The following is a 27,893-nucleotide window of genomic DNA, read 5'->3' as shown; positions in this document are numbered from 1 at the left end:
AAGTTTATAGAGTTCAAAAACTGACTGCACAAATTAATGGGTGAAAGGTCTACTGAAGGCAATTAAAGACTTTAAACCTGCTTTTGACAAACACGTACCCATGTGTCATTCATTTATCTCGGATGCCTCTCAGGAACGTTATGAATAGCTATACCTTCTCACGTCCCTTTTTGAGTTGGCAGACATTAAATCTTCTGCTAATAAACCAACACCACACCACATCTTGGAAACCGGCTGGCGCCAGGAAGCAGAATTTTTGAAGTGAACTGTCCAGCAATTGTCTTTCAATAGCCATCGACTACTTCAGTCCAATAGTCAGTGGCCATTAACCTCAACCTCATGGCTACGTCTCTTGTTCCTTTCACTTCCTGCATGATTTCCTTATACTGCCCAGCTGAACTAAGGCAATGTATTCCTAGAGGGATTGTACCAGTAACCATGCCAATAAATATTATTTATAAATTATGGACAAAGGAAATCTACCTATCTCATTGTCATGACCCTGTGTGACCGGGCAAGCTGGCTTATTAAGAATTCTGAGTTTAGCCTCAGCGATGACTGGCTTACCTTTCTGTTGGGGGTTCAAATAATGGGAGGAGGAGACAGGCCCCAAACTTTCTGAGGAATACAAAAGCAGTCTGAGTACTATGGTGAAGAGTTAAGAGCATTGGGGTCATTTAAGCTGCTTCACACTGGCAGTCTCTGTGGCTGGATCTCTGAGCCTGGGCCTGGGAAACAAACCCCTGCTGAGAGCAGGAGTCATGGAGGAGGGCTGGAAGGAATGGGTTTTTTTGCTTTGAATTTTACTAAAAACAACCAACCAAGCTTCCCCCAAAGACAACACCCCCACCATCACCAAAAGACCACAATGGATTTCCAAAAGGGGTTACTGAGAAAATAACTCTTGCAAGAGAACAAAGCAAATATAACAGGACTTAGTACCAGATCAGACCCTCCTACAAAGAAACAGTGTAAATGACAATACTACAGAAGTGATAAAAAAGTAGCTGGAGAGTCACGCCTATCAATGATCCTGGAAGACGGAAAGTGCTGAGGTGCTTCCATTGTCTGGTACCATTCAGTATTGCCACTGGTGGCCTTGGGATATAACCTATATTAAATTTGCAGAGGACATAAAGTTGGGAGAAACTGTTGAGTATCTTGGAGGAAGTACGCTGGTAGACAGACTTAGAATTCAAAATTATTTTCAGTATTGCCCAGCTGTTGGGCATCACACAGAGTGTGATGACACAGAGACTAGAGGGAAGAAATGGGAACGTCCACTAGCCTAGAAAACGCGACCTGTGAGGAAAGACCAAAGAGACTGGTCTCGTTTAAAATAAAGAAGAAAAGACTTCAGGGACACACAGGATACTAATTTCACATGTGACCAACCTCAGCTCCAAAGCATTCACCAGTATAATGATGACCTGCAGGACAAAAGACAAAAACCTTCAAAGCTGCAGTGTGCCACAGGAAAGGAGCAGGAGAGATCAGTGCTGACAGGGTACTTTTTAGGTGAGAATACAAAGATTATCCTGACAAATAGGCCATGTTCCATGCAACACACACATTAGGAGAACTCCTAACAGCTTTGCCAGCCTAACCTTGGAGTGTGGGGACTTCTTCTGGGCACAAATCTAGCAAATGATTTCATTTTGACATATGAGCAAGGTACATGAGCCAGGCATCTGAGAAACAAAGACCTTAAAAATATTAATTAAGAAAATGCAGGTCCAAGTTACACATCAAAGTGGTGAAAAAAATCCTTTTAGCTGGAGACAACCAGCAACATAAATATAAAATGAAGTCCTACCACACTTACAATGCATTGAACTAATTAACGAGTATTAAGTAACGCATCCTAGAACCCATCTGTTTAGCAGTCTTCGTATTGGCATCATGCAAGCACTGTCGGTGATACACAGACCCCTCCTCAAGTTCACTGAAGTGGGGAGACTCCAAAGCGACAATAAAAGCTCTCACTGCTAGTCTTTAAGTGCGTAAGCTCCACCTCAACCCATTTCTAATATGCCAGTATGCTCCTGCTCCTGGAGTCCTCAGTAATAGCAACGTCTACCAGCTTTGTGACGGTCACACACTTCATAACCACACATACACTCCCTAAACCCAACACCACCGGTGATCTTGCCTCCAGACTGGTCCCTGAGGTGCACCTCGGACAGCCTGCCTCTTTCAGTATCTTGGCTTCCCTTTAGCGATCTCCATACCTGATGGTGACCCGTACTTGTAGCTGTTCGCTCCACGTTAAGTAATTTTCTCTGAAGGACTCTATTAAAATGTGTAGCATAATCCAGACAGATTTGCTTCACTGCATTGCTTTTGCCTCAGGAATCACTTACCTTATCAAAGATCCTGTTAGTCTGACATGATCTAGCTTTGATGAACCATAGTGTAGTTGAACCCATTTTTCACTTATCTCTAAGACTTTCCCCACTCAAATTAAGGGGGCACGGAGTTGCTGTTCCCCTCACTCTCTCTGCCTTTTTATAAGAGAGGTTTCCTATTCTCCAGCAGTAGTGCTTCACCACCAACTTAGCTGATTCATTGAAAATGTTGCTCAGGACTTGAAAAGATACCTACCAGTTCTTTCAACATTTGGGGTGCAATTTTCCTGGGCCTGTCACAAGAAACAGCCAAAGTTATGCTTCCACTTCACATCTGCTAATGTCGTCACTTATGTTATCCACACTTGCTTTAGGTTCTCTGCCAATACCCTCATATAAATTATTTTTTGATTGAAAACTGAGGCAATGTATTCATTCAAGATTTGGAGCAGCCTCAATCTTCATCCCATTCCTGGCATTTAGTGACCATACATCTTCCTTCTTTGAATTGTTTTTATTTATATAGTTGAAGAATTCTTTGTTGTCTGTTATCCTTTTCTTTGCAATATCTGGCTCAGCTAGATTTTTATCCATTCTTTCTCCCTGGTTCCGCAGTTTCTAACCCTGAAAACTGTAGTTCTCCTATTTTCTTTCCTGTAGGTTCATCCACTACTTTAATATCCTCTTTCAGATAGTTCCTTACCCACTAGGTCTACAGTTGTTCTTGTCCTATTCTAACAGGATTTTTCATTTTGGATTTAAAGTAAGTCTATGATTCTTCCACATTCAAATGCTTGAGTTTTTAGGTCCAGGCAGCCTCACCAATCATTTTTCCATAGTTTCTTAATGTTTACCCTCTGGTATCCAGGACCAGATCTATTTTTGACTTTCCTGAAATTTACAGTGAAAAACATGAGTCATTCATCAAGCGTTATTTTCTATAATCGAATTATTTAAAAAAAGGATTTATAATACCCTTTTTGTTTACAGAAAATAAGTCTATAGCAGCTTCCCTTTGGGCTGTTGTGTCTGTTTGGTCACTGCTGGTAGAAAAAGCTTATTGCCCATCACACCCAAGAATACATGCTGCATATGGTATTTGTTTTCCAGACTGTCTGGGGAATTAGTCTTCCCCAGCCCTCCCTGCTACTTACTGTTGATGGAAATCTCCATCCATAGCCAACCCTGAACCTGAGGGTCTACACCAGATTTTGGGGCTTTTTTATCACTCTGATCCACAGTCACTTTCAAAGAAATGTTTAATTTGTACCATCACTTCTTCTGTCTTCTCAATATCTTACTTCATTAATTTCTATTAATAATTAGCAGTTAATAGTACAAATACTATCTCTATCCTCATTTTTCTCTTTTCTTCAACCCCTCCAGGTTAGAGGACGCAAAAAGAAAAAAAGTGGCTTTGCTGTTGGCCTTAGCTCCTGGCTTACTTGGCTTCATAGACTAGGGGTGGTACCTGAGAAAGTGGTGTCTTTCCATCTAACCATTTTCTGGGGAAATCAGCCAAAGACTGAAGACATTAAATACACATACACATATACATATAGAGGTCTGAGCAAAAGGAAACCAAGAGTGTTAAATAGAGTTGCGCTTGTTGCAAGTGGGAGAACACACCTTCGTGTAAGCAAAGCACTTGGCAGCCGATCAAAAACATTGTCTGCAAAAAAACATGCTTATGTTCTCTGCTATGGGGAAGTCCTGCAAAGGATCAGCGGGCACCAAACCAGCCCAGCGGCTGTTGGCTGCTGCTTCTCAGTTGTTCCCAGACTCCTGCAGACAGCAGTCACGCATCCCTGCAAGCCGTAGCACCAGAAGCAGCAGCTAGCAGTTCCTGGGTAGCAGCAGGACAAGCGGCAGGATCTGCTGCGGGAATGAAAACCGAGACAGAAGGAGAGAGCCAGTGAGGCTGAGAAATTAATAGACACCACATAAGAAAAAGAATAGGCCTACAGTATCTCTTGACTATTGATTGACGCTGCCTGTCTTAGCCAATGGCTACCTTAACCTATGTCTCCAAGATGCCTGGTTTTGTTATTAATTTTATTAATGTTTCTGGTTGCTGTGGTATTTTATTTCTGATTGATTTCTTTTAAAAAAGGGAAGAGGAAAGCTGAAAGGAAAGCTTGGTAATTCTCATCTCCACCAGGTGACAAACTGGTCCCCTGCCATAGGCCAAGAGCAAATCAAGAAGCGAAGCCAAGCCTGGGACGCAGGGAGAACATAACAATGAATTCAGTTATTGACCGCTGCACAAATAAAGACCTAGTCCATGCCCCTTCCTCCCCGCCACATGCTCAAAGGTCAGCCTGGAGATGGGTCGTCGGGAGGAGAAGGGTGCCGAACCAAAATACAAGGAGAACTGTGCCTTGTAAAGGAGAATCATAGAATCATAGAATCGTTAAGGTTGGAAAAGACCCTTAAGATCACTGAGTCCAACCGTTAACCTAGCACTGCCAAGTCCACCTATACCATGTCCTCGAGCACCACATCTATCCGTTCTTTAAATACCTCCAGGGATGGAGACTCAACCACTTCCCTGGGCAGCCTGTTCCAACGCCTGACCACCCTTTCGGTGAAGAAGTTTTTCCTAATATCCAACCTAAACATCCCCTGGCACAGCTTGAGGCCGTTTTCTCTGGTCATATCACTCGTTACTAGGGAGAAGAGACCGACCCCCACCTCGCTACAGCCTCCTTTCAGGTAGTTGTAGAGAGCAATAAGGTCTCCCCTGAGCCTCCTCTTCTCCAGACTAAACAACCCCAGCTCCCTCAGCTGCTCCTCATAAGACTTGTGCTCCAGACCCTTCACCAGCTTCGTTGCCCTCCTCTGGACACGCTCCAGCACCTCGATGGCCTTCTTGTAGTGAGGGGCCCAAAACTGAACACAGTACTCGAGGTGCGGCCTCACCAGTGCCAAGTACAGGGGCACTATCACCTCCCTGGTCCTGCTGGCCACACTATTCCTGATACAAGCCGCCTTGGCCACCTGGGCACACTGCTGGCTCATGTTCAGGCGGCTGTCAGCCGACACCCCCAGGTCCTTTTCCTTTGGGCAGCTCTCCAGCCACTCCTCCCCCAGCCTGTAGCATTGCGAGAAACCAGAAGGCAGCGAGGAAACGGATCTCCACCCGCAGCCGACCTGTGGGGCTTTGTACCACATCGTAGTTTTGGGCCAAGGGGGGTGGACGCGGGCAGGGGCAGAGCCCGGGGAAGGCGAGGTGTGCGGCAGCCGAGGGACCCTGGGCCGAGGCACCCGGTGCCCCTGCCCTGCCCTCAGGGGCCAGGCGGGAGCTCGCCCTCTTTCAGGCCCTGGGTCAAGAGGTACAGGCCTGGGCCGCTCTGCGTCACACGGGGCTGTGGGGCGAGGGCGGCGGGGCGGAGGCACGGTGTCCGCCGGGCCCTCGCCGCCCGGTTCCCCTCGCCGGGCCCTCGCCGCCCGGTTCCCCCCGCAGGGCCGCGGGGACCGCCGCCCTCAGCCGCGGGGCAGGGGGCGGCGACGGCCGGCTGGGCGTTAGGAAACGACGGCCGCCGGCGCCGCTCGCCCCGCCTCCGTCCCCCGCGGGGCGGACCCGCAGGGCCGCCCGCACCCTGCCGCCGGCCCCGGCCCGGCCCCAGCGCGGCGAGGCGCGGAGCGGAGCGGAGGCGGCCGCGGAAGATGGTGGCGCCGCCGCCCGCCCCCGCGGTGCCGGGTCCGCTGGCCGTGCTGGACCCCACAGGTGAGCCCCGGCGCCTGCCCCGCCGCAACTTTCCTGCCCCGCCGAGTGCGTGAGCCCCGGGCGGGAGAGCGGGAGAGCGGGAGAGCGGGAGAGCGGGAGCCGGCAGCGGGGCGGGACGGGCGGCAGGCGGGGGCTCTGCCCGGGCCGTGGCCCGCAGAGAGGGGCAGCGGGGCATTTCAGCCCGGGGTTGCCGGCGTGGGTCGGGCTGCCTCTCTCGCTCAGGGAGGTGTTTAAAAATACCAGTTTTTCTTCTGAGCTTTCCGCCGCGCTTAACGAATCGCTGTGCTGGTGGTTTAAGATGAGAACGAATAGCTTCATACGGGACGTTAATAGAAAAATGAATGTTCGAGGTCTCCTTACCCGCTCGATGCAAATGGCCAAGTTGCTGTGCTGCAGCAGGTGGAAGTGTCGGCGGGGTGCGGAGCTGGCGTGGGCCAGGCCGGTGGCCGCCTCGGCGGCTGGCAGCGGCAGGCTCTTGGCCACTTGGCAACCCACCTGGGTGGCAGCGGGCTTCCTTTCCTCCTAGAAAGACCACTAATTTGGTGATTCGTTGCTGAAGCGGCGTGCTGCTTGCATTCACAGCGTACGTCCTGAAAAATAAAGACGGAGGCAAAAGAAAGGACAAATATTTCATTATTCCAGTGAAATTCATTGAAGTCAAGAAAACACAGAACTTACTGCTAGGAATTACTCTGCGTAGTGTCTGAAAGGATGAACAGAGACGTTGCTGTGTAGCGAAGGATTGTAACAGCCAGTAAAAAAATGTATTAGGTCTTAATTTTTGTCTTACATTTGGAGGAAAAATGGTATCGGTGTTGAAAAGGTAGCAGTGGAAGATGTGCTGTAACTTAAGAATGTTTTCAGGTCATCGGCGGAAAAAGAAGAATCTGTATGCTAGCTTTAAACTGGTGATTAGCTGCTCATTAAATTATTTATTAGTGAAACAGTTGCTGCCAAAGCAGTGAAGTCATAGTGATGCTGCATGATATCACTTACTATAGCCATACTACATAGTGTCAAAGAAGGGTTTGTGGGTTTTGGTTGGTTTTTTTTTTTTTTTTTTAGTAGAATTGTAAAGGAGCACAGCAATGTTTCCTATGGTCCCGAATATATAACACACTCACGGATTCTTCCTCAGCAAATTTGTAATAAAGATAAGAGACGGGCCTGATAAAAGCTGCTATCTTGTGGCTTGAAACGAATGCTGTTGCATCCGGTTTAATTAGTTCAGCACTCTGGACAAGTCAAGCATTTAATCAGAAAAGGGGAGGTAATCACCGATAGCAGGTGTGAATCTCTCTTTTAAGCATCTCAGTCCATCGCATTTAATTTCGGGAGGCAATGTAGGATTAGTTCAATTTCACCGGCATAAACAATTTTTTTAAATACAAAATGAAAACCATAGCTAAGGGAGAGACGGCATTGAAGTCAGCACTGCAGTAATTAAAAATTATTAATTTAGCTCCAGAGATCTTCCCTTAGATATTTTCTCAATAGCAGCAAAGCAACGGATACCTTTGATACTATACTCCTCTGTCTGTGGTGAATTTCTGCTTAAATTACCTTATTATATATGGTTAATGCCACTCTCTGAAACATGTCACAATTTTTAGTAGTATTCATTAGGTAATAAAAATGCACTGTTTTTTCTGCTGCAAAACTTTCCTCCCTTAGCTTGTCTCATATTAGGATGCTAATGTACATTGGGCTGGGGTGTTTCCATTTAGATCACTTTAACTAGATCAAAGAGGAAGGTATGAAAGTGTGTGGTGCTAATATTCAGCAAACGTGATTGTGATCCCAGCAGATTGCTACATCCTGCAGCGATTCTTCCCTTGTCAAAAATCATTCCACGCTTTTTAATAGACTTTATGGTGTCTGGAGCTGGATTTTAAAAGGAGCGGTGAAGTTAGCAAAGTATAGTTGCCTTGGTCTAAATGTAGACTTTTTTTGAGTTAAATTGCAGATCATATGCAAGTTTTCCAGAGTTGAGAGATGCTGTTTCACTGTGTTCTTTCTTTCCCTTGACCACTGGACGTGTTCCATACTATAGACATGTTTCATCGTAAATTTGTTCGTTTTCCTTTTAAACTCACCCTTTGCCTCATTCGAATCCAGACCCTACCATTCACCAATAGATCTACCACTTTGCATTCGACCACCAGTCTGATCTATACCCTCCCCACAAACCCATTCATTTTCCATAGTCTTCCTCCAAATTGAGTTTATCCGCCAGCCATCGTGAACAGACCATTGTAAATATAATTTTGTTTTCTGCAACTGATGAACAGACAAAAGATTTTGCTGAGTCCAGCAGAGCTTGGTCTTCAGCAGGCACTTTTTCTTTTTACTCTCTGAAGGATGATCTTAATTTCTGTCCTCACGGGCCTCTCTCTGTCCCAAGGTGACAGCAGCCTCATGTCTCTCCTCCTTGTCCTGATGGCGCTCTCTTTCCCTCCATTGGGGTAGCAGGGCTGAGTGGCTCAAGCAGGTACTTTGCCTGACGGACGTTTAGCAAGCAAAGCAGGGATTGTTTCTGGGACTGCTCCTTTTCATGCACAATTTAAGTCAATGCCAGGCAGAGCACGAGCCATGGTGTGGAAGCAGCATTACCTCTCTAATTTATCTCCCAACTTTTATTGTAGTGCCCATTGCTGCAGTATCAAAACTCAGTTAATACTTCGCTGGCCAAAACTGCTGAAGAATATTGTCAGTAGAAGGTAATAACATGTTCACACCCTCTGTTGACCCTGGCCTCAAGGTAATGCTAATAAGGACATGATGAGAAGATTTCTTTCTACACGCTTGATTTTTGGTATGCTAGAAATATGAATTTGAAGCTGAAACTAAATTGGAGTAAGGTCCAGACTGAGAGTTTTATGTTCACTGAATCATTGTTAAAGAAGTTAAAGGGGATAAATGTCAAAATTATTCTGAGAGTCACTTCAGTATTAAAAAAATTGTAAAGTCAATAGCCTACATTAACTGTTTCCTGCACTACAGGAATGTTGGTGTTGGAAGAAAATTCAACCTAGAAATAGTGACAGCAACATTTCCTCTGCTCTTAATTTAACTGCTGTTCTTGTATACGGTCGGCCTTCGGTCCAAGCCCTGCTACAGAGAGCGTCAGGGAAGAAGGCTGGGCCAGCTCCTCTGTCTGTGCTGTGGGCAGGGTCCTGAGGGAACAGTCTGGCATTGGGGTTTGGCTGGTAGCTACGTTAAAAACAGATCCAAAAACCTGTATGGCAACGGCTACAAACACCAGTAAACAAAGACTCGAAAAATCTCAGGAGCCAACATGACCAAAATAGCAGAAGGGAGCTGACAGTAGGAACCCTTTGCAGCTGTAGCCTTTTTCGTCTGAAGATATTATGCTGCTTTACGAATATTACTTGGTCCTCACAATATGCTGGTGACTTATATACATGTAATTATACACTTTGATAGATACAGCAAAGATTTTTATTGATGTGACTAAGGAAACCCAGACAGACAGAGCAGAAACCAATTTAGACCTAATTTCTGCCCATTTTCTCTGAGCATGTGGCAGTCTTTGAGAACAAGGGCTTGCATCAGTCTCTGCTCCGGAAGGGGCCTTGCTGTGTTCCTGCCTGTAAGTCATCTCCACTAAGGGTGCAGTTTATAGCTAACTACACGTAGTTATGAGAGTTTCCAAACTGGAGTGCGAAAAAGAACAGATATGATTGAATATTTGTATCTGATTTGAGATGTAGCTGGGAATAGATCAACAAATATGAGGATTGAAGGGTATCACATACATAAATTGATTATGCTTTCTGGCACATACACATTTTGAAGTTAAAATGTAGTTCAGTCTGAAAAATGACCCTACAAATAATGACATCCTTTTCTGTTTTATCGCAGTAAATCCACATCCAATTTACTCCAGTTACAAATAAGAGCATGCTTTTCCTAAGACATTTTCCAGGAAACTCAGTCCGGGCAATCAAACTAATGTCTTTCTTTTTTGCACATCATTATTGCTAACCAAAACTCTGGAGGGCAGGTTGGACCCTTAGTTTATCTCCATGCAATCTGATTAACCTTTGCCAGTAAAGTGTTACATTGAGAAAAATGTGGAGGCTTGTCTCCTCAGGCACTTTTTGTAAAAGCAGACATTCAGTGGTTTCAGAAGCACTTGGCTGAGGAGTGTCTGTCCCGTTGACTTTCTGAAGGTTTGTGTTTCTACATCCCTTTAGAGTATGTCTACATTGCAGCTGCAGTTTCATAACAGTGGATATGAGCACACATACCCAAGCCACCTTTCATCTAGTTTTCTTGGCTATCATAAAACCATACACTAATTCAGGTGGGAAGGCACCTCAGGAAGTTGCTAGTCCAACCTCCTGCTCAAAGCAGGGACAGCTATGAGGTCAGACCACGTTGCCCAGGGCTTTTTCTGGTTGGATCTTAAAACCTCCAAGACGGACACAGCACAAAATGCTTAACTGTCCTAATGTTGAAATTTTTTCTCCTTATACCCAGTCTGAAACACTTCTTGTGTTTCAGTTTATGTCCACTGTCTTTTGTCCTCCTGCCGTGCACCACTGTGAAAAGCCTGAGTCTCTCCTCTTGACAACAACTTCATAGGCACTGGAAGACTGCTACTAGCCCTGCTAAAAGCCATCTCATCTCTATGCTGAGCAAGCCCTGTTCCCTCAGCCTCTTATACAGCGAGTGCGCCAGCCCCCTGACCTTCCTTGGGGTCCTCTGTTGAAATCACTGCAGTTAGCTGATGTATTTCCTGTCTGGGGGCCCAAAACTGGATGTGATATTATATGTGGTCTAAAAAGTGCTGAATAGAGGGGCATAGTTACTCCTCTGATCTACTGATGATGCTCCTGTTAATACAGCTCAGGATGCTGTTGGCCTTCTTTGCTGCCAGGGCACACTGCTGGTTCATGTTTGGCTCATTGTCTACCAACACCCCTGGGTCCTTTTCAGCAGAGCTGCTCCCCAGCCTGGCAGTCCCCAGCTTGTATCATTGCAAGGTGTTATTCCTTCCTTTGCTCAGGACTTCGCATCTGTCTGTTGGATTCTGTAAGGTTTCTGCTGGCCCAATCTTCCAGCCTGCCTAGATCCCTTTGAATGGCAGCCCTGCCCTCCAGGGTATTGACCGGCCCCCCAATTTTGTGTCGTCTGCCAGCTTGATGAGCAGGCACGCTACCACTTTCTCTAAGTCATTGGTAAATACATTAAATGGGACAGGTCCCAAGACAGACCCCCACAGTACTCCACTTGTTACTGGCCTCCAGGTAGAGTACAGTCCACGAACCACGCCCTCTGAACCCATGAGATTATGAGTTTATATGAGGCTTATGATTATGAGTTTTTATGAGGTTATGAGAATGTTGTGGGATACCGCGTTAAAAACCTTGCTAGGTTTGAGGTAGAAGACATCCACTGCTCCACAAGTCCAGTCGTTTTGTCACAGCAGGCAGTTGATTTGGTCAGACGTGATTTGCCTCTGGTAAATCCATGCAGACTGTTGCCAGTCACCTTTTCCTTATGTGCCCAGGAATGTCTTACAAGAGGATTTGCTCCATATTTTTGGTCCCAGCCTCCCAGGAACCAAAGTGAGGTTGATTGGCCTGTAATTCCCCGAATCATCATTTTGGCCTTTTTTAAAGATAGGTGGAGTATTTGTCTTTCTTCAGTTATTGGGGATTCCCCAATCTCCATGACTTTTCAAAGATGACAGAGTGCGGCAAAGACATCAGATATTTTTAAAAATCTGGTAGATACATTGAATGAATCAGTTTATGGTAAGGGAAACCGATTCGTGGAGTTACAAGTCTGAAGTCTGCTTTCCCCTCTTGTCCACGTGAACTGGTTTCATCGAAAGAACTGCCTTTAACCCCATGCACTTGGTGAAGAACTGATTGACAATGAAGAACCTCTCCATTTCCATGTCCCCAGTGACCCTCCATGGATTAACAGGGAATTGCCAGAGGCAGACAGCTGGGGCACAGGCTGGAGGAGAGATGTCTGGAGAGTCTTATGAATTATTTCTTGATCTTTAGCAGGAAGATTTTGTACATGCACGTGAAAGAGACTTGTGTAAGCTCAATAGATGATGTTTGTCTTCAGTACAGTTGCTTGCATTTCATACTAAAAGACTGGACTCATTTTGGCTGGTTGTTCTACTGGAGATATGTCAGAAAACACGGATTTTTATTATAAATGCATTTATTTATTTATTCATTGAAATTATTTGACTTGGTTTGCAAACATCAGTAATCTAGCCTGGCTTTTGAACTGTAAACATTTAACCGAGTTACCTGACTTTAAATTGGCCACATAACTCAAATGACTCATTGCGAATGGCTTCTGCTTGCTTTTTGGCTTTCCTGCGCTTCCCCTGCTCTTGCTTACAGCAGCACCATCGTGCCTCACCCTCAGAGCCTGATCCGCGCAAGGCGGCCTTCCCCTCTCAGCCACCCACCCCTGGCGAGGGCTGTTGCCTCCAGTACTCCGTGCGACACCACAGCCTCTGCCTCACCCCGCGACTGGGCGTGCAGGCAGCTTCGTGAGGTCGCGGAGGAGGCAATGTGCAATGGGGAGAGGTTGTGCTGACACTGGAGCTCTGTGCTGCCCCGTCGCAGCCTCGGGTAGCACAGCACCGCACGGCCCAGTGCTGCAGGGGTGATCCTGCACGGTCTCGCCTTGCCTTTCAAAGCACAAAAGACCACAATTTGGTTCATTTGGGTGCCTTTTGTTAGTGAGGGTCATGTATCAAGTGCTGTTTTTAAATGTCTTACATCAGTCTGCGCTGTGGGCTGGGGCTGTGATGTGAGTAACCTGTGGTTGCAGCTCTGATACGCCACAGCAATAACAAGATTAAGTGGCTTGAAGCAGGCTGAAAGCAGTAGATGAGCCTGCCATTTTTCACTTTTGGGTATCTGAATCCAAATCCCAGTGAGACTGAATGTATTTCACTGAGCAGCTACTGCTTAAAAATGTAGTCCCATATATCATTACCTGATGACCTATATTACAGCTTTGCTTCAGAGATGCAGATTGGTTTGCTTGTCCTAGTAAATATAAAGAGCACATCCATTTTTGTGATAGCATGCAGAGCTTCTGCTAATCTTGTTTAAAATACAAATTTTTATGTTCTGTCCAGGCAGAGTCAAATTGGCACTTCACGTAGGTAAGCGTTTCAGGCCTGCAGGATCTGACTTATGGATGTGAGCAACACTTAATTATAAACGTTACTGAAGACAAGGCATAATTATCATTGTCACTGACTTTCAGTTCAGCTTAATAAAAACTCGTCTCGTGCACGTACCCAATGTGTGTGCATTAAGCTATGCTGAGCTCTAGCTGACTCTGTGGTTTTTCATTCCTTCTGTTGTCTGCTAGCTCTTTTCCTTAGTGGGAGAACAACAGTGGGTTAACAACAGAAAAGATTAACAAAAGAAAATCTTCCGTTACTTTGTATTTATTCTGCCACGATTGCAATGAAAAGCTCTCTTTTTTTTTTTCCTCCCCACTCCCTACAGGACAATTTGCAAAAAGGAAGAAGACTTCGCTTTGGTTCACAGTCTCTCTGCTGGTAGTGTCTGTTTTCATACTGACCATAGGTCTGGCAGCTACCACAAGAACAGAAAATGTTACCGTGGGAGGCTACTACCCAGGCATCGTTGTGAGTAAAGAAACCTATTTGAGATTATTGGCTACGATCAGATAAATTATTATCAGCTGGATACGGGAAGTTCTGATTGATTTAAAAAAAAAAAAAAAGAAAGAAAGAAAATTCAGTCCTGTTGCATTTCACAGGAGAGAGATACTCCTTTGTTTTGATCTAGTTCTAGTGTGTGATGAGGTAGGGGGTAAACCCTGTTTTTCTGAAGTGCCCCAAAGGGGAGGCTGTTAGGGGGCAGAGGGGGGTCAAGGCCGCACTGCACAGCAGTATGCTGGGCTCAGGGGCCTGTGTGAGAACCTGTGCTTGACTTCCCACTGATCTCTGTTAAACCTGGGCATAGAAGTGACTGGACAGTAGGCATGGGAGAGATTTAAATGACCTTTTTGAGGTTTACTACATTGATGGCAGAAAGAGCCACTCCGCTCTTGTGTCTGTGTGCCAGGGTCCATCACAGGGAAAGCCCTGTGCATGGGCATATGGAAGCTTCTCCCTGGAGCCTGCCTAACACCTTCTTGTGCAGTCTTGCTGTCAGTCCTCTTGTACAAGATCCCCTTCCGAAATCCTTAGTCTTGTTTTCGCCTTGGGAACAGACTGCTTAAACACATTCCTGCACGGGGCACAAGGTTTGAGTTGTGTCTGCTTTGCCCTGTGGTGCCTCTGTGACTTCTGGGGAGGGGTAGCCCTGCCAGGGCCCTTGCCGGTTCAACCCTCATGGCCCTTTCTGATCTTGGAAGAAGAGATTGGTCATATCCAAAAGGCTGGAAACCCCTGGAGCCAGAAGGTTTTTTGAGATACCTGGGCTGAGTTTTAAAAAGGCGGAGTATGGGCAGCAAATAGAGAAAGGCCCGTCTGCCTCGTTTGGTCTCCCCAAGCCAGCCAAGAGAAGGCAGAGGGTGCAAGGTGAAGAAACAAACTCATGTACTTAGAGTTAGGCACCTGCATAGGTATGTATTTCCACCACTGCCAAAATGTGTTGTAAGGTACCATTATTTCTTGTTCTCTATGGAATGAAATGCCCAGAGAAGAGGGATTACGTATCCTTTAGTACTGTGCATACATTTTGCATTGCCATTAATAATTTGTGAGTTAGAACTGTTCCTCCTAAGCAAGTCTCCTCTTACATCTTAGTGTCATGCTGAGAACAGGTCTTTCAGAAAGATAATTTGGGGATAATGATCTATAAGGAGGGGTGTTTTAAAAATAGAACAAAAAGTAGTTCCAAGAATAAAACTTTAAAAGAATGAATTTTCCTTTCATTAAGCTAAAATAGATAGATTAATACTGATAAAGGTCTCTTCTTCTTCTGTAATTTGAATTAAAATATTTTAGAAGACCATATTAGCCACATTCATACCCTTGAAAGAAGTTTCATTTTTAAACTGTTGTCTTTAATAAGTGTAATAAGTAATAAACCCATGTGCACAAACCAGTTTATTTCAGCATTTAGTTTCTTTTAGCAATAACACAATGTCTATTCATTCAGCTGAAAAATATAATCTACTAATTTTTTTTTTTTAAATCTTGGAGTCGTTAATAACCAGATAGAATAGCTAGAATTTATCAGAACACTTTGAAAACAAAACTTTTTATTAATAATTTTCCCCCTCAAAAGATTGTTGGAGCTGAATAATTTTCATAAAATTCAGAATTCTTTTTGTGCACGTGATGGATTATTGAAGTAACTGAGAAAGAGTGATGGGCAATTGTCAGCGTAAACTTCATTAATACACTAAATATCCCAAACATTTAGCAAGAGTTAAAGGTGCTACTCAAACCATGCATGATACCTTGCCAAAAGGCTGGTCAGAGCTGTAGGACAGCACTGCTCTGTTCCTGCCTCGGTGCCAGAGGTTACTGACTCCAGTGCAGCATCGACAGGTGGACTATGGGGTGGCCTCTCCTCCGCCTCCGCGCAAAGTCAGCCACCTCTTTCAAAATGAGCTGAATAACCCTCAAAAGGTGCTTCTCTTCTCTGCTGACAGTAGAGGGAGCTTAGAAAACCAACATAACACTGATTCCAAACTTTTAGATACCTAAAGCTAGGGGAGTGAATCCGACACTACGTATTTAACTGTTGGGCTCAAAGAAAAGAAAGATTATGAGGACAGATAGTGTTAATTACAATTAAAAATAAGGTCTAGTTCTCATAGCATTCAGTAGTAAAATACTAACTTCAGAGCTGGTAGGCGAGACCTAAATCTCCAGTGACCGTAGGTAAGGGGTTTTGGTCTTAAAAACCATGCAGAAATAGTCCCTATCTTGCAAACAGCTACAAATCTGAATAAGACTATCCACTTGCACAGATTTACTTGCATCTAGGAGCATTTGCAGAGCAGGGCTTTAGGGCTAGATCCATAATATAATTTATAATATTATAATACAATAAGCTTCTGCTTAGTTCCCATTGGCTGCAAGAAGAGATAGGTGCCTTAATTTCTCTGCATATGTGGTCACTTGTCATTTGTTTTGGAAAAAACTTTTTTCTAAATACATCTTTATAGTGGTAGGTATTGCCTGCATTTATGCATCCCAAGTAATTTAACATAAAATATTTTTGTGTGTAGATGAGTTAGTATAATGTACCACTTTAGAAGGTGTCTGCATTTAGTAGATTACTGCTTGATCATCAGTTTGGGTTTAGGGGTGTCTTTGTGGAATGGGCTGCAAAGCCAGAGTTGGAGCTTTTTCAACCTTACTTCCTTATAAATATTGTTTATAGTTAAATATTTAATGTCACTTCTCTATGGCTACTGCTTGTATTATTTTCATTTGCTATTTTTATAATCTTTCAACCAGGAGTCTTACAGGGTCCAATTGTCCCAGTCACCATACTGCCCTGGACTCCCAGAGTTCCCAACCCAAATAGCCTATTGTCTAAACAGACAAGAAAAGCAACGCGTGTGACCCTAAACCAATCTCAGCAATCCCGTGGCTTAGATTGTGATCTCTATCTATGGTTCTGCTCCTTCTGATTTAATTGCTATTGTTCCATATGTGCTCATTTTTTGTCCTCATGGATAATATTACTCTGTTCTGTGTCCGCTGCATCAGCCATAAATGGGGCTTTATGGATTGTCCCCATTGGGATGAAAAATGGGGCTTGGAACCAGGTGTCATTTTGATGTAGCTATCTTAATTTACAAAGTTGCTGTCCCCTGAACAGAGTGTCCTTGCTCACAGTTCCAAGTCTCTCTCCTATTCAGTTGTCAGCATGGATGCACTTGTGCACTCTTTCTTTTCAAAGAGACTGCTTTTAGTCCTTGTGCCTCCCTTTCACATAAATCTTCCCAAAGCACTCAAGAGCAAAACTCCTTTCCCTACATTTGCTTTCTTGAGAGGGAGTGACGGATTCCTGTTGTGATACTGAGCGAGTAAAGGGCTTGCAGGAGATTTGCTTTCTGCTGTGAGCGGTTGTGCATAACAGCAAGTTCACGGGCATTGCTCAAGCCCTTGGCTGGGACGCGTAGTCCTTAAAAACTTAACTTGTGCTTGGAGGAGAGGCTCTGAAGCAGATTCAGAGACCTCGTTCCAGGAAGGGGCTTAGATTCCTTAGCAGAAATGTCATGCCCCATCCATGGGGTGGGTTGGGTGGGAGCTGAGGGGGTGACTGGGGGTGTGCCTGGGCAGGGAGGAGCGTCAGCCCGAGTGGAGAGGGGAGCAAGGAGCATGGAAGTGATGGGGGATTGAGGCCGAGGTGAGCGCAGGGCAGTGTGTGGCCAAGGAAGGCAAGGAGGGAGCTCTATTGAAAGAGCCTGTTGACACCTGCACTCCAGCTCTGGCTGCTTCTCAGTCTGTGGCCAGCTACGTTTCAGGAGCATGGCACCAAGGAGACCCCTTTTCTCCAAGCCCACGTGAGCCCAATGGGAGTCCTGACTCCAGGAAGGTCTGATGAAAGGCTGGTCTCACCTGTTGCTGCTTTACCTCATGTTAACCACAAATCCAAGGAGTTTCTACCTCTCCAGACCTTCCTGGGCCCATCATAAGGAGGGGGCTTTTCCTGCCAGCCTGGTGTTGAAGCAGCACTGGTAGGAACAGTAGGGCCGGCTTACTCCAGCATCCCTTCCTCCTCTCTCTCCTGTGGCTGTTGGTGCTGCAGCTGTACCATGTTGAGACCAGCTGTACTGGTCCTTTCGGCATTTTAGCAAGAACTTTTTCTGGGATGTGTGATAGTGTTTAGTCATTAAAATCAAACAAACCCAACCCTAAGGGTTTGAACTTGGGTCTCTTGTGTGGCAGCAAAAGATCCATTTTTTTTCAGGAAAACCGTTTGTCTGCAGTTGCCTAAAGCTTTGCAATTTTCCAAAATAATGATATATGGGCTAAATATAAGTGTTCGTTTCTCCTACTTTGCTTAATTTTTGCTTTATGCTGTGTAAAACTATATGTGACTATGGTAACAGTAGCCAGGTTATAGAAGTGTATGTCTGTACGGGCTTCCATTTACTACATGACAAGTTTTGCTCTGACATATCAAAGAGCCGCAGTTCTGGTCATTCCCCATTACATTATGTGATTTATGTCCAGCAGTTAACTTCCACCCTCTCCCCTGAACTACCCCAGTTAGCCCGTCTGTATGATACATCAGCTCAGATATCGCTGTAATGCTTTGGTATGTTGACCAAATAAGCTGACCTCATGTGTTTCTGTTGGTTTTGTTCTTTGCCTTAGCTTGGCTTTGGATCTTTCCTAGGGATTGTTGGCATCCACCTGGTAGAGAACAGAAGACAAATGGTAAGCAACAGCCCTTTTCGTTTTCATTTTTTCGTATCAGAATGTCTTAAAAACATGAAAAGCAGGGATTTCTAGTTGACTTAAAACTGCTGCATCTGCCTCAAAATGTTAGTCATTTGTTTCACCATTTCTGAGAAGTTTCAGAGAAGCATGAATTGGCCAGTGACTGTACAGGGCAAGGGATGGTTTCACTTCTGAGAGAAGCAGCCTGCTTTTTTTTACTGAATTACTTTCCTGCTGGTTTAGTGAGTTGAATTGACCCAGGGCTGGGTCAGATGAGTGCCAGAGCTTGGCCAGGACCATGTAGCTGGGAAAAGGATGGGGAGAGAGACAAAATGCATGGGTTGTGCCAGTTTGAGCAGCAATGAGCCACACAATCAGCTCAGCCATAACAGGTGATCTCATCGTGCGCAAGAACCTTCAGTCAGGAACACTTTCCTGAAACTATATGTTTTTAAAAAAAAGAAAAAAAACCCCAGAGCTCTTGCTATCAAGATTCTCTGGCTAGGTCAGACAGGGTCTGACGACACTGTGTGGTTTGTTTTTAGATTTAGCTTGGCTTTACAAACCCCTTGCTTTTATTTATGTGAGGAAGTCATAGAAGGTCCTTGGGGCATCTGGGTAAAGGAAAGTGTGTAGGACTGGATTTGTGGAAAGTCTTACACTTTCCTTGCTCTTGGCAAAAAATGGCAGTGTCTTGGTTGAATAACGGCGTGTCCAATGTGCACTTTACAGTAGACTGATTATAGCCAAGCATCATGAAATATGATTAATTCCATAATGCAGAGCCTTCACTGGTATAAATCAAGAGCGGTGTTAGGCTCAGAGGAGGAAATGATGGATTTACTTTGCTTTTTACTAAAAAGTAACTACTTTACTTAGAAGTAGTCTTGTCGTGATTTCCTGTTTCCTTCTTCGTAATTGCAGTCTTGTTGTCACTATTTGTAGGCTAACTTCTTTTGTAATATCACATTTTTTGCATTGCCTTTAAGTTTCAGTGATATATTTGGAAGTATTTCCCTGCTTTTAACTTTTGTTTCTAGCTGGGTTTCCCAAAGGAATGAGATTTATAAAGCCATGATGTTTGTCTGCACCTTTCTCTGTTCCCCATTCCATTTTTTGAATGTGTTGACCAATTTCAGGCAAATTCAGCAGGGAGGTAGAGATTTCAAAGATGTGCAATTCTTTCAAGTTTTACGAAAATTCACAGGTGGGTAGAGGAGAGAGTTATGAATTAGTTCCTCTATGGTAGTAAAGGCTGCAAAGTCAGCTCACCTCTTATCAAACACTAGAGAATCCAAATGGGGCATGACCTGTGAGACCCAAATCTGCAGCAGGCCAGGCCTCGTTAAACAAAACAGCTTATTTGTTTTTAAGAACTGTTGCCCCCGATTTCTACATCAGAGGCCAGGGTGAACAGCAGGTTCCAAGTTGCAGACTTAATGATGGGCAGATGAAAATAGCTTTGTCTTCCACAGCATTCATGCTACTTTACTAACAGGCTTAACATTTTAGGGTGTTTTTATCTTTCAGTTTTCCTCTAATCTGCCTCTTAGTTTTCCATCGCTTCTGTCCTTAGCAGAAAGTAAAATGGCTGAAAAAGATGTACGGTGGATAAGCAGCAGTTAAACCATGTAATACTCAACGTGTTGTGCCATTTACACAAGGACTGTGGAGAAATAAGCGTCCAGTATGTTTGGTATTAGTGCCTGTTTGCATTGCCCAGCATGGAACAAGGAAAACTCCTTTCCGCTAATAACACTTAGTGATGATCTGGCTGTTGAAAGATTGGGTTTCTGGGGAACAGACCAATAAAATAACTAGAAAGTTTAATTATGCTTCTTGCCTTGACTACCATCCACATTGGGCTAAGCCTTTTAACACTGTCTTTGCTAAGGCTGAGCTGCTTGTTTTCAAATGTTAGGGAAATGAGACTGAAACAGTTTATGTTGTTCTACAACTGAGGGCAGTAGTTATTCCCTGGGGTGTAACTGAGTATATTTGATTGAAAGGGTTTAGAGCAGCTTTAACAAATTTGCAGCCGTCAATAAGATTGTGAAGACTTATATAGGCACAGATATGTAACAGAAATGTCATATTCCTGTAACTAAAAATTCAATGCATTGCAGCAGGACAAAAGGGGGTGGGAAGGGAAAGAAATTGTTTACTCATTTGCTTCTATTTTAACTGGGCTTCCTTTGAGCAGTTACTGCAGTATAATTTGAGTTCAACCCAGTGTAGCTCTGACAATTGTCTGGCCCTTGTAATGACTCAATACTTCATTTTTGTTTTTTTAAATTGAAAATGAATGTAGATTCAATTACACTAGGAAAAAAATCTATTTTAAATTGACCTTTTCTCCATAAATCTATTTCTCTTTTTGTCTTGAAGTTCTATTTCCTTGTGACCTACCCTCTGTAAGTCCAGATTTATTCATGGTTGATGAAATGCTAAAAGTGCAATATGAAATATGTAATGGTTAGCAGAACTAGTCCAGCAAATATCCAGCATTCAATAAATGTGAGCACGGGGTTTGAGAAAGAACGAAAGCACAGTTTGGCAGAATGGACAATGGTTTGTTCTTAAAACACAACATTAATTATGTTGCACCTCTTTGACCTCGTTCTTGGCATCCCAGGGCCCACAGTGGGAGTTCAATGTGCTGACCAAGGTATAACCCTTAATTCAAAGGAACTGCTGCTTGCAGAAGCAGGCTCTGCCTCATTGACTAGCATTTCACTTCAACTCTTAGCATTCGTGCTTGGCTCTGCTATGCAGAACTTGGCACCAGTGGAGCAAAATTTCCCTTTGACTCAAGGTTTGCACTGATTTGGGATGTTTCTAACTGGCAAACAGCAGAAATGGAAGAATAATGTGTTACTGTCCCTTTTTGCCTCTCTTGCCCCCTGCAAAGCAGGTCATGGATCGAAGAACAGGGTATAGCTGTAAGTTGTTCTGTTCCAAAGGCACACTTAGTCCAGCCGGATGGGTGGAAAATATGATAATGCTCAAATCAAATGGATTTGATTGTAAGACATGAAGTGTCTTTGCTTGTTTGCTTTCTTGCCATCTCCTCACATTAGAGTACAAAGTATTTCCCATTAGAAAACGAGATGCTGAAGTTGCATACAGGGGAAGGCTGGATGCGCGGGGGGTTCATGGCAGCAGAGCTGAGCTGAGAGCAGTAAGTAGTGCTGAGGGAGTGCTGTAAAAGGTTTCTCCTCAGATGAATGTGGAGGTGGCATGAGCTAGCACCCAGAAATAAAGCGCACTCTAAATCTGCAATGTCGATAAGACACCATGCATGTTGTTTTAGCTAACCCGATGGATAAACCAAGCACTGGCTTACAGTTTCCACTCACACATCTTTCCAATGCCAGTCTCACCAAGCCGTACTGTTCACAAGGCTGAAAATGAGCATGCTGAAACTGTGGTGCCTGCAAGAGCGATGGGAGATGCAAGGGCACCCTAATAACTGTCAGGGTTTTGAACATTTGCAATATCACAGTGCTGCCTGTGAGAGCTTTTGGTAGGGTCATGGGAGTCACCCCGACAGCAGCACAGCTACAGCAGAAAGCAGCAAAGGCAGGAGGGGGGTGGGAGGAGGTATGGGAGCATAAAGGACACACAGAGGACGGGGGAGGGTCAGAGAAGCAGGAGTGACCCCTCCGGAGGTGTGAGTTAGTGCAAACCTACCCGGTACTACTTATGATGAAGACAGTTGTCTGCAGCAGGTCTGAGCCCTGAATTAATCCATTACTGAGTCTTGCGTGTTTTTTTGTCATGCTAACACACGGTTAATTTTCTTGCTGATATGTCTAGGACATATTCGGATATAAATCTAATGCTCAGCTGGCTCAACCTGGTCCTTGACTTGTTCAGAGAGGTGGTTGTAGTGATTTTCGCTGAGGAGACGTTGCTTCTGACAAAAGCGGAATTTGAAAACACGAGGGAGGTTAAAACATGGAGCTCTGCACACAAAGAGAAAAGGCAAAGCTATTTCTTCAGAGTTCTCAAGGAATGCTAAGTTTAGGTGCCTTAATATGCTTGCTTCCGATCTCTGTCAACAATAATTAGATTTCAAATTAAGTGCTGAAAAGAAACTATATCAGAAGTTGGAGAAACAAAGCAATAATTTTCTCTTCTGGTTTTAGTTGGTAGACTTCCATGACATTGCATGTGTTCCTACCCTGTGTTGAGATGTATGTGAGGTAGTATTTCAGTATTATCTCTGACTATTTTCTTGCCACTAGAATTTGCACCTGTTTCAGAAGAAAAGCATTTTTAAGGGAGTTACATGTGTGAGACATTTTTCAGAATTATGAGCCAAACTTCTTTCGCTTTTCAAGCCCGATATATCTTGTAAATCGATTATGTCCATCAGAAAATGTCCACTGCACATTTTGTGTAAAGGTGGTGGTTATTAATAGGTACACCAAAAAAAGATACTGATATGGTACCTACTCTGCTCCGTTCAAACATGTTGTGCTTCATCTACTTTTTCATGCAAATCAAACATCCTGGAAGAAACTGGCTTTAGTGCAGCTTTTGATCAAAGATGCTAATTGCTGATAGATTCCATATCACATATGAAGCTAATTAAAGCAGCTTGTTTACATAAAGAGAAAACTCATTACAATTCTGTAGATCTCCTGAGACCATCTTTGATGTTCCTGCATGAATAAATGGAAGAAGTCTTTATTGTAGCGCAGGGGAAATGCGGATAATGTAAAGGCAATCGTTGTCATTACCAAGGTATTATTTCTCCATTGAACTCAAGCTTCAGAGAAAGTCAACAGCACTTCTTTTTTTCAGTGATTATTTTTTGTGTGCTCGTATTTCACATAGTTCAGGGAAAAACAATTAATGCTGATGTAAAAATGATAATAATGGAACAAATTCGCAATCATCCTTGTCTTGTTTAGCACCTTTAAAATGATCAAAACTGAAAAGACCTATTACTATCTTTTCAGTCATAAATGCACGCTAGATTTTGTGGTGTGATCTAATTGCGCAGTTCAGAAACAGACAAGGAGATTTATGTAAAGATCCAGGTTGACGCTGACACTTGTATGAGCTAGAGCATGGCTCTTCTTTAGGTATCTGCATTCCTTTCAAAATATAACAACATCTTAGCTGGTAAGATCAAGCAGCTTATTCTTTGAGAGCATCTTTCTCTCTTATGCCTAGCTCTTAGACCCCTGTAATGTGGTGCCCTTTGGAGGCATCCCGTTCTCTCCTTAGGTTCTGGAAAGAGCCTTGAAGGACGATTTTGTCTAGACTCTGGAGTTTTAGATAACTAAAGTGTGGAAAGAAGAATCCCATATTAAGTGACAATTATATTTCTCTTCTATAATATTGAGGAGACTGCAAAAGATATCGTACTATAACTCTGCCCAGTTTTCAGTTTAGCATAGAGCAGCCTATGTATAGACTGGCCAGTCTCCTTTTATGCTATAAACATGGTGCAGTCTTGGGTATTAGCTGCCTTATTTGGCAGGAATCAGCTTTGTGACCCCTTTTTAATCCTTTTGGGGAAGGATTTTGAATGTGGTCTAGCCATGGTAGGTCTGGGAAATCTGTGTTATTCCTTGTAATGCAGGAGAATATTCAGCAAAGTCATGGGTAGAAGCAAGACAAATAACTGGAGATGTTTTGAAGGCTCACTTATTTCAGCTGAAGAGGAGGAGGACAGGTTTGTGTCTGTGGGTATGAAAGCACCATCCAAGTGAAGGCAAGTGAAATTAAAAGAAGAAATTTTTATGGGCAATAAAAATGTAAATAGTTTAAAAGTTGTTTATAATTTATTTTAATTAGTATAATATTATGAGAGACATCTTGCTGTTATTAGTATGATGTATTCCATGAATGAAGGACCAAGTAAAATGTTTGGGATTTTTTTTTAATGCAATTCTTTGATCTTGCGCACTTAAATTGAGGATTTCCAATTTGTAATAAATATCTACTGACACAAAGAGGCCTTCCTTTCTCCTCTCCCCTCCTTCCTTTCTTCCTCTATCTTGCCGACTCCTTCTTCTCCTCTTCCTTGCCCCAGCCAAAAATAGTTTCCACTGGATTAGTGAGTTAAAAGGTTCATAGCCAAGTGAGCATCAGACATAGCGAAAGTAACTGGTGGGGCTGCGTGGCTGACAGTTAGAGAGGAGTCTGTGGGAGGAGGGAACAGGACTTGTCCCTTTTGCTAGAAATAAAGTGTTCTATCAGCTCACTATGCCGTGAAACCATCATCTAAGTGCTGTCAGTGAGTTAAATGCCTGAAGTTACATAGTATAAATTTCCCCACAGTGTCTTGAGAACTTTGAAGTTCAGGGACTCAAAGACAAAAATAGATGCTCTCACTGTGTGAATTATCAAAGGAAGACTGGGGCATGTTTCAGCTCTTCTCTGCCTAGTCCCTTACGAATCAGCATTTCGTGTCATGTATCTACGGGTCTATGCTTTCAGATTTTACCAGTGCAGATTCATCAGCTAGTCATGCAAATATTTATTTATATGTAAATATTATAATACATAAATGTACTATGATATTATAACCATATAATATATAACATGTAATAAATGTTCACATCTCTATGTATGTATTTACAGCTGACGTGCTGGCAAATACCTGGCATAATGACAAAAATGTCTATGCTACTATGCCACTGACACTATGTCTTTATTGTGCAAAATGCTGTTTGCACTCTTTATAGATGTGTCTGCCAGGATGGTTTAGCTAGCAAAGCTGTAATGGGAAGTACAGTCAGGTCTGTAGTAATCTCTCTGTTCCATCATCAGGGCTGTGTCTGTCTGACGTACCTAGAGAGATGCCACCAAGCACGTCCAGCTGCAGCCTGCGTAGCACAGTAGTTCTTTCCCTCTCATACAACCCTAAATTGGTCTGTTGGTTGTACCAGTCCCAGGTCTTACCCACCCCAGGTTCCCCAGCTTGTGACCCAACACAGCATTAGCTCAGTCTCAGATAAGAAACTACCATGTTTTCACTGTTATCATTGGTAGAAAGAAATGGGAAATGTATTAAAAAGGGAAAAATTTAGGAAAGAGAGACTTTGGCTTCTATTTGGAGAGCTTTCTTGGCAATCGGAATGGCTTCGGTTTGCTTCTGGAAGCTTAAATTCTATAAAAACAAAAGGAGGATACATACATACATATAAATATATACATGTATGAATATATGCATGCACCAGCACACCTTATTTTTGACACTCCAATGTTTAAAGGCTGGCACTGTTCTTTGAGTCAGAGACTCAAGCCACCAATTCAGTTTAAATCCTCCCATCTTATTAAGTAGAAGTCTTTTGGGATGTGGTTCCTTTAAGATCTGTGTTTGGAAACAACACACAACATTAAGTGCATAATAGGACACTCCTTAACTGCCATTTTGTTTTCTTGTGCTGTGTATGTAATGAAAGCATTACTGTCACACAGCTGAAAATAAAAGTAAACTTTATGACCCACGAAATGTGTTTGGGGAGCACAAAGAAATCAATTACTCTCCCTAGCAAGCAGGAGCAGGGGATAAAAAGTCTTGGTGAGGAATCTGGGGTAAGTGCTCGTGTGCAAGGTGGAGAAGGTGAGGTGGGGTGTGCCCTATGAAAAGGCATCCCCTTTCCCTCCCCTTTTTCCCCTTTCTGAAGAATGAGATCTAATTAAATGGATGAGTATCCCTGTTGGCCAGATACAGTCTTACACACTCTGCAGGTAGAACTTCACTACATGAAAGCTTGTAATTTAATTGTAATGCATTTCTGATAAAGAGTGTGCGTGTGTTTCTTGAGAAACCATGCTCACACAATGCAGTCACTGTAACGTGAAAGAGGATTTGTAAAGACGTGAACAGACTTTGGTGTAAAAAAGTTCCTGCTGCTAAAACAGCGTCAGCTGTGGTAGTCTTGATCTGTGTCAATTCTACCATTTTTTACCAGGAAGCATAAACTTTTATGACACATGGTATGCTCTTTATTTCTGGTTTATTGTTCTCATACTGCTCCGAACAGCTGCCTCTGTGTAAGTGATGAAATGAGCTTGTTCCATTTTAATCAATAAAAGAGCATCCATGAAAGGAAGTATGTGATGGATTCCTCTAATGTCAGCACTGCTGATGAGGGAATCTAAATTTGTTTCATATTGTCCCCTTTCCTTTTAATGCTCTATTTAGTTTTTGCTTCTTGACTGTATTTGTTATCCTTAAATTTGTAATCGTTTTTAACCGTTCTTAGATGTGCTTTTGTTGATGTTTGCAAGGGGAAATTCTTACCAGTTTGAAGTGCTTACTGGACTAAGGCTTGCTTAGGCTGGTTCCCAAACCATTAGCATTTCTCCAGCTGTGAAATCCAGATGATTTTTTTTTCTTCTCTGTATAACATCACTCCATCAAATCCCAGGCATCCTTCTCTCCTTCCACATTACTCCCCTTGCTCCCTTGCAAGTCCCAGGCAAGTGACTGAAGGAAAGTACTGAAGTGAAGAGAAAGCAAATATCAGAGCAGCCAACATCAAGGGAACGAAAGAAGTATTGACAAGATGTTGGGTTTGGCAGCACAGATACTTCCTCATCTAGGCTCCCTCTATAGCCAGTGGAAAAAAAAGACAGATACCATCAGAAGGCAATTCATCCCATTCTACAGTAGGTGTAGAAGGTATCTGGAAGTGTCTGGCTCTCCGTTGACTGCAGAGGAGCACAGATAACCACTTGAGACAAATACTTCTATTTTAAGTAGCTGGAGTTACATATGATGAAATCTACCCCTTTGCAGAATTTACTTAGCAGCCTCACCACTTACAAAACACCACTCTTGGTATCACCCAGCAGCATGGTTAAGAACTACCACTTCTCTTTGGATGGAGCACCGCAACATTCCCCTTTCAGAAATACATATTGAGGCTTCACGCCCTGTACTTCTACTGAGCAGAGCCTAGCTGATTCCTGAGTACAGGCCCATCTGCTTTGTGAAGGCATGCTCTTCCCGTTTTTGCTATCCCCCGGTCTATACTTATATCTGCACAAATGAATCAAGTCATGAGGATATAATACCAAATGCTCCAATAATTTCAGTCTCAAAAGTCATCTGGAATCAGTTCATGTGATTTGCCATAGAATACGGCAACACACCCCTATGAAATAAAAAGCTAAAAACTATACAGATGTAAAAAGATGAAAAAAAGCTCCTTGCCAAAACACAGCTCTTGAAACAAAGTAATAATTTGGGGGTGCCAACTCTGATTCTGAAAGTGGCTTTGGAATAGGGAGGCAAGGACTTGCAAAACCAGGAGAAGATGGGCAGAGAGCAGCGTTGCCTGTAAAAGCACACTACACCTGAACCGCCCTGGGAAGCCTCAGTGCCTCTCTACCTACCAGTAAGAAGCTGAAACAGGGGGAAGGGATTTGATCACGCAGT

The 27,893-nt window shown here is 43.6% G+C and overlaps 1 protein-coding gene across 2 annotated transcripts in view; it reads left to right on the top strand.

The window, feature by feature from the left end:
• The first annotated feature begins 5,969 nt into the window (after positions 1–5,969).
• The window catches only part of TMEM255B (transmembrane protein 255B), a 76,451-nt gene continuing 54,527 nt past the window's right edge, over positions 5,970–27,893 (top strand). For both annotated transcript variants that reach the window (XR_015704821.1, XM_087758002.1), the window contains exons 1-3: positions 5,970–6,078; positions 13,605–13,747; positions 18,416–18,478. Coding sequence is in view for 1 of the 2 variants with exons in the window: in XM_087758002.1 (XP_087614128.1) it covers positions 6,018–6,078; positions 13,605–13,747; positions 18,416–18,478 (267 nt within the window). In the remaining variant the exon portion in view is untranslated. The remainder of the gene's footprint in view (positions 6,079–13,604; positions 13,748–18,415; positions 18,479–27,893) is intronic.

Source organism: Nipponia nippon, unplaced genomic scaffold, assembly GCF_047370975.1.
Source record: "Nipponia nippon isolate SJK-2023a ecotype South Korea unplaced genomic scaffold, ASM4737097v1 scaffold_2, whole genome shotgun sequence".
NCBI classification, from domain to species: domain Eukaryota; kingdom Metazoa; phylum Chordata; class Aves; order Pelecaniformes; family Threskiornithidae; genus Nipponia; species Nipponia nippon.
Note: the sequence above shows the minus strand (reverse complement) of the source record. Positions and strands in the feature narration are given on the sequence as shown.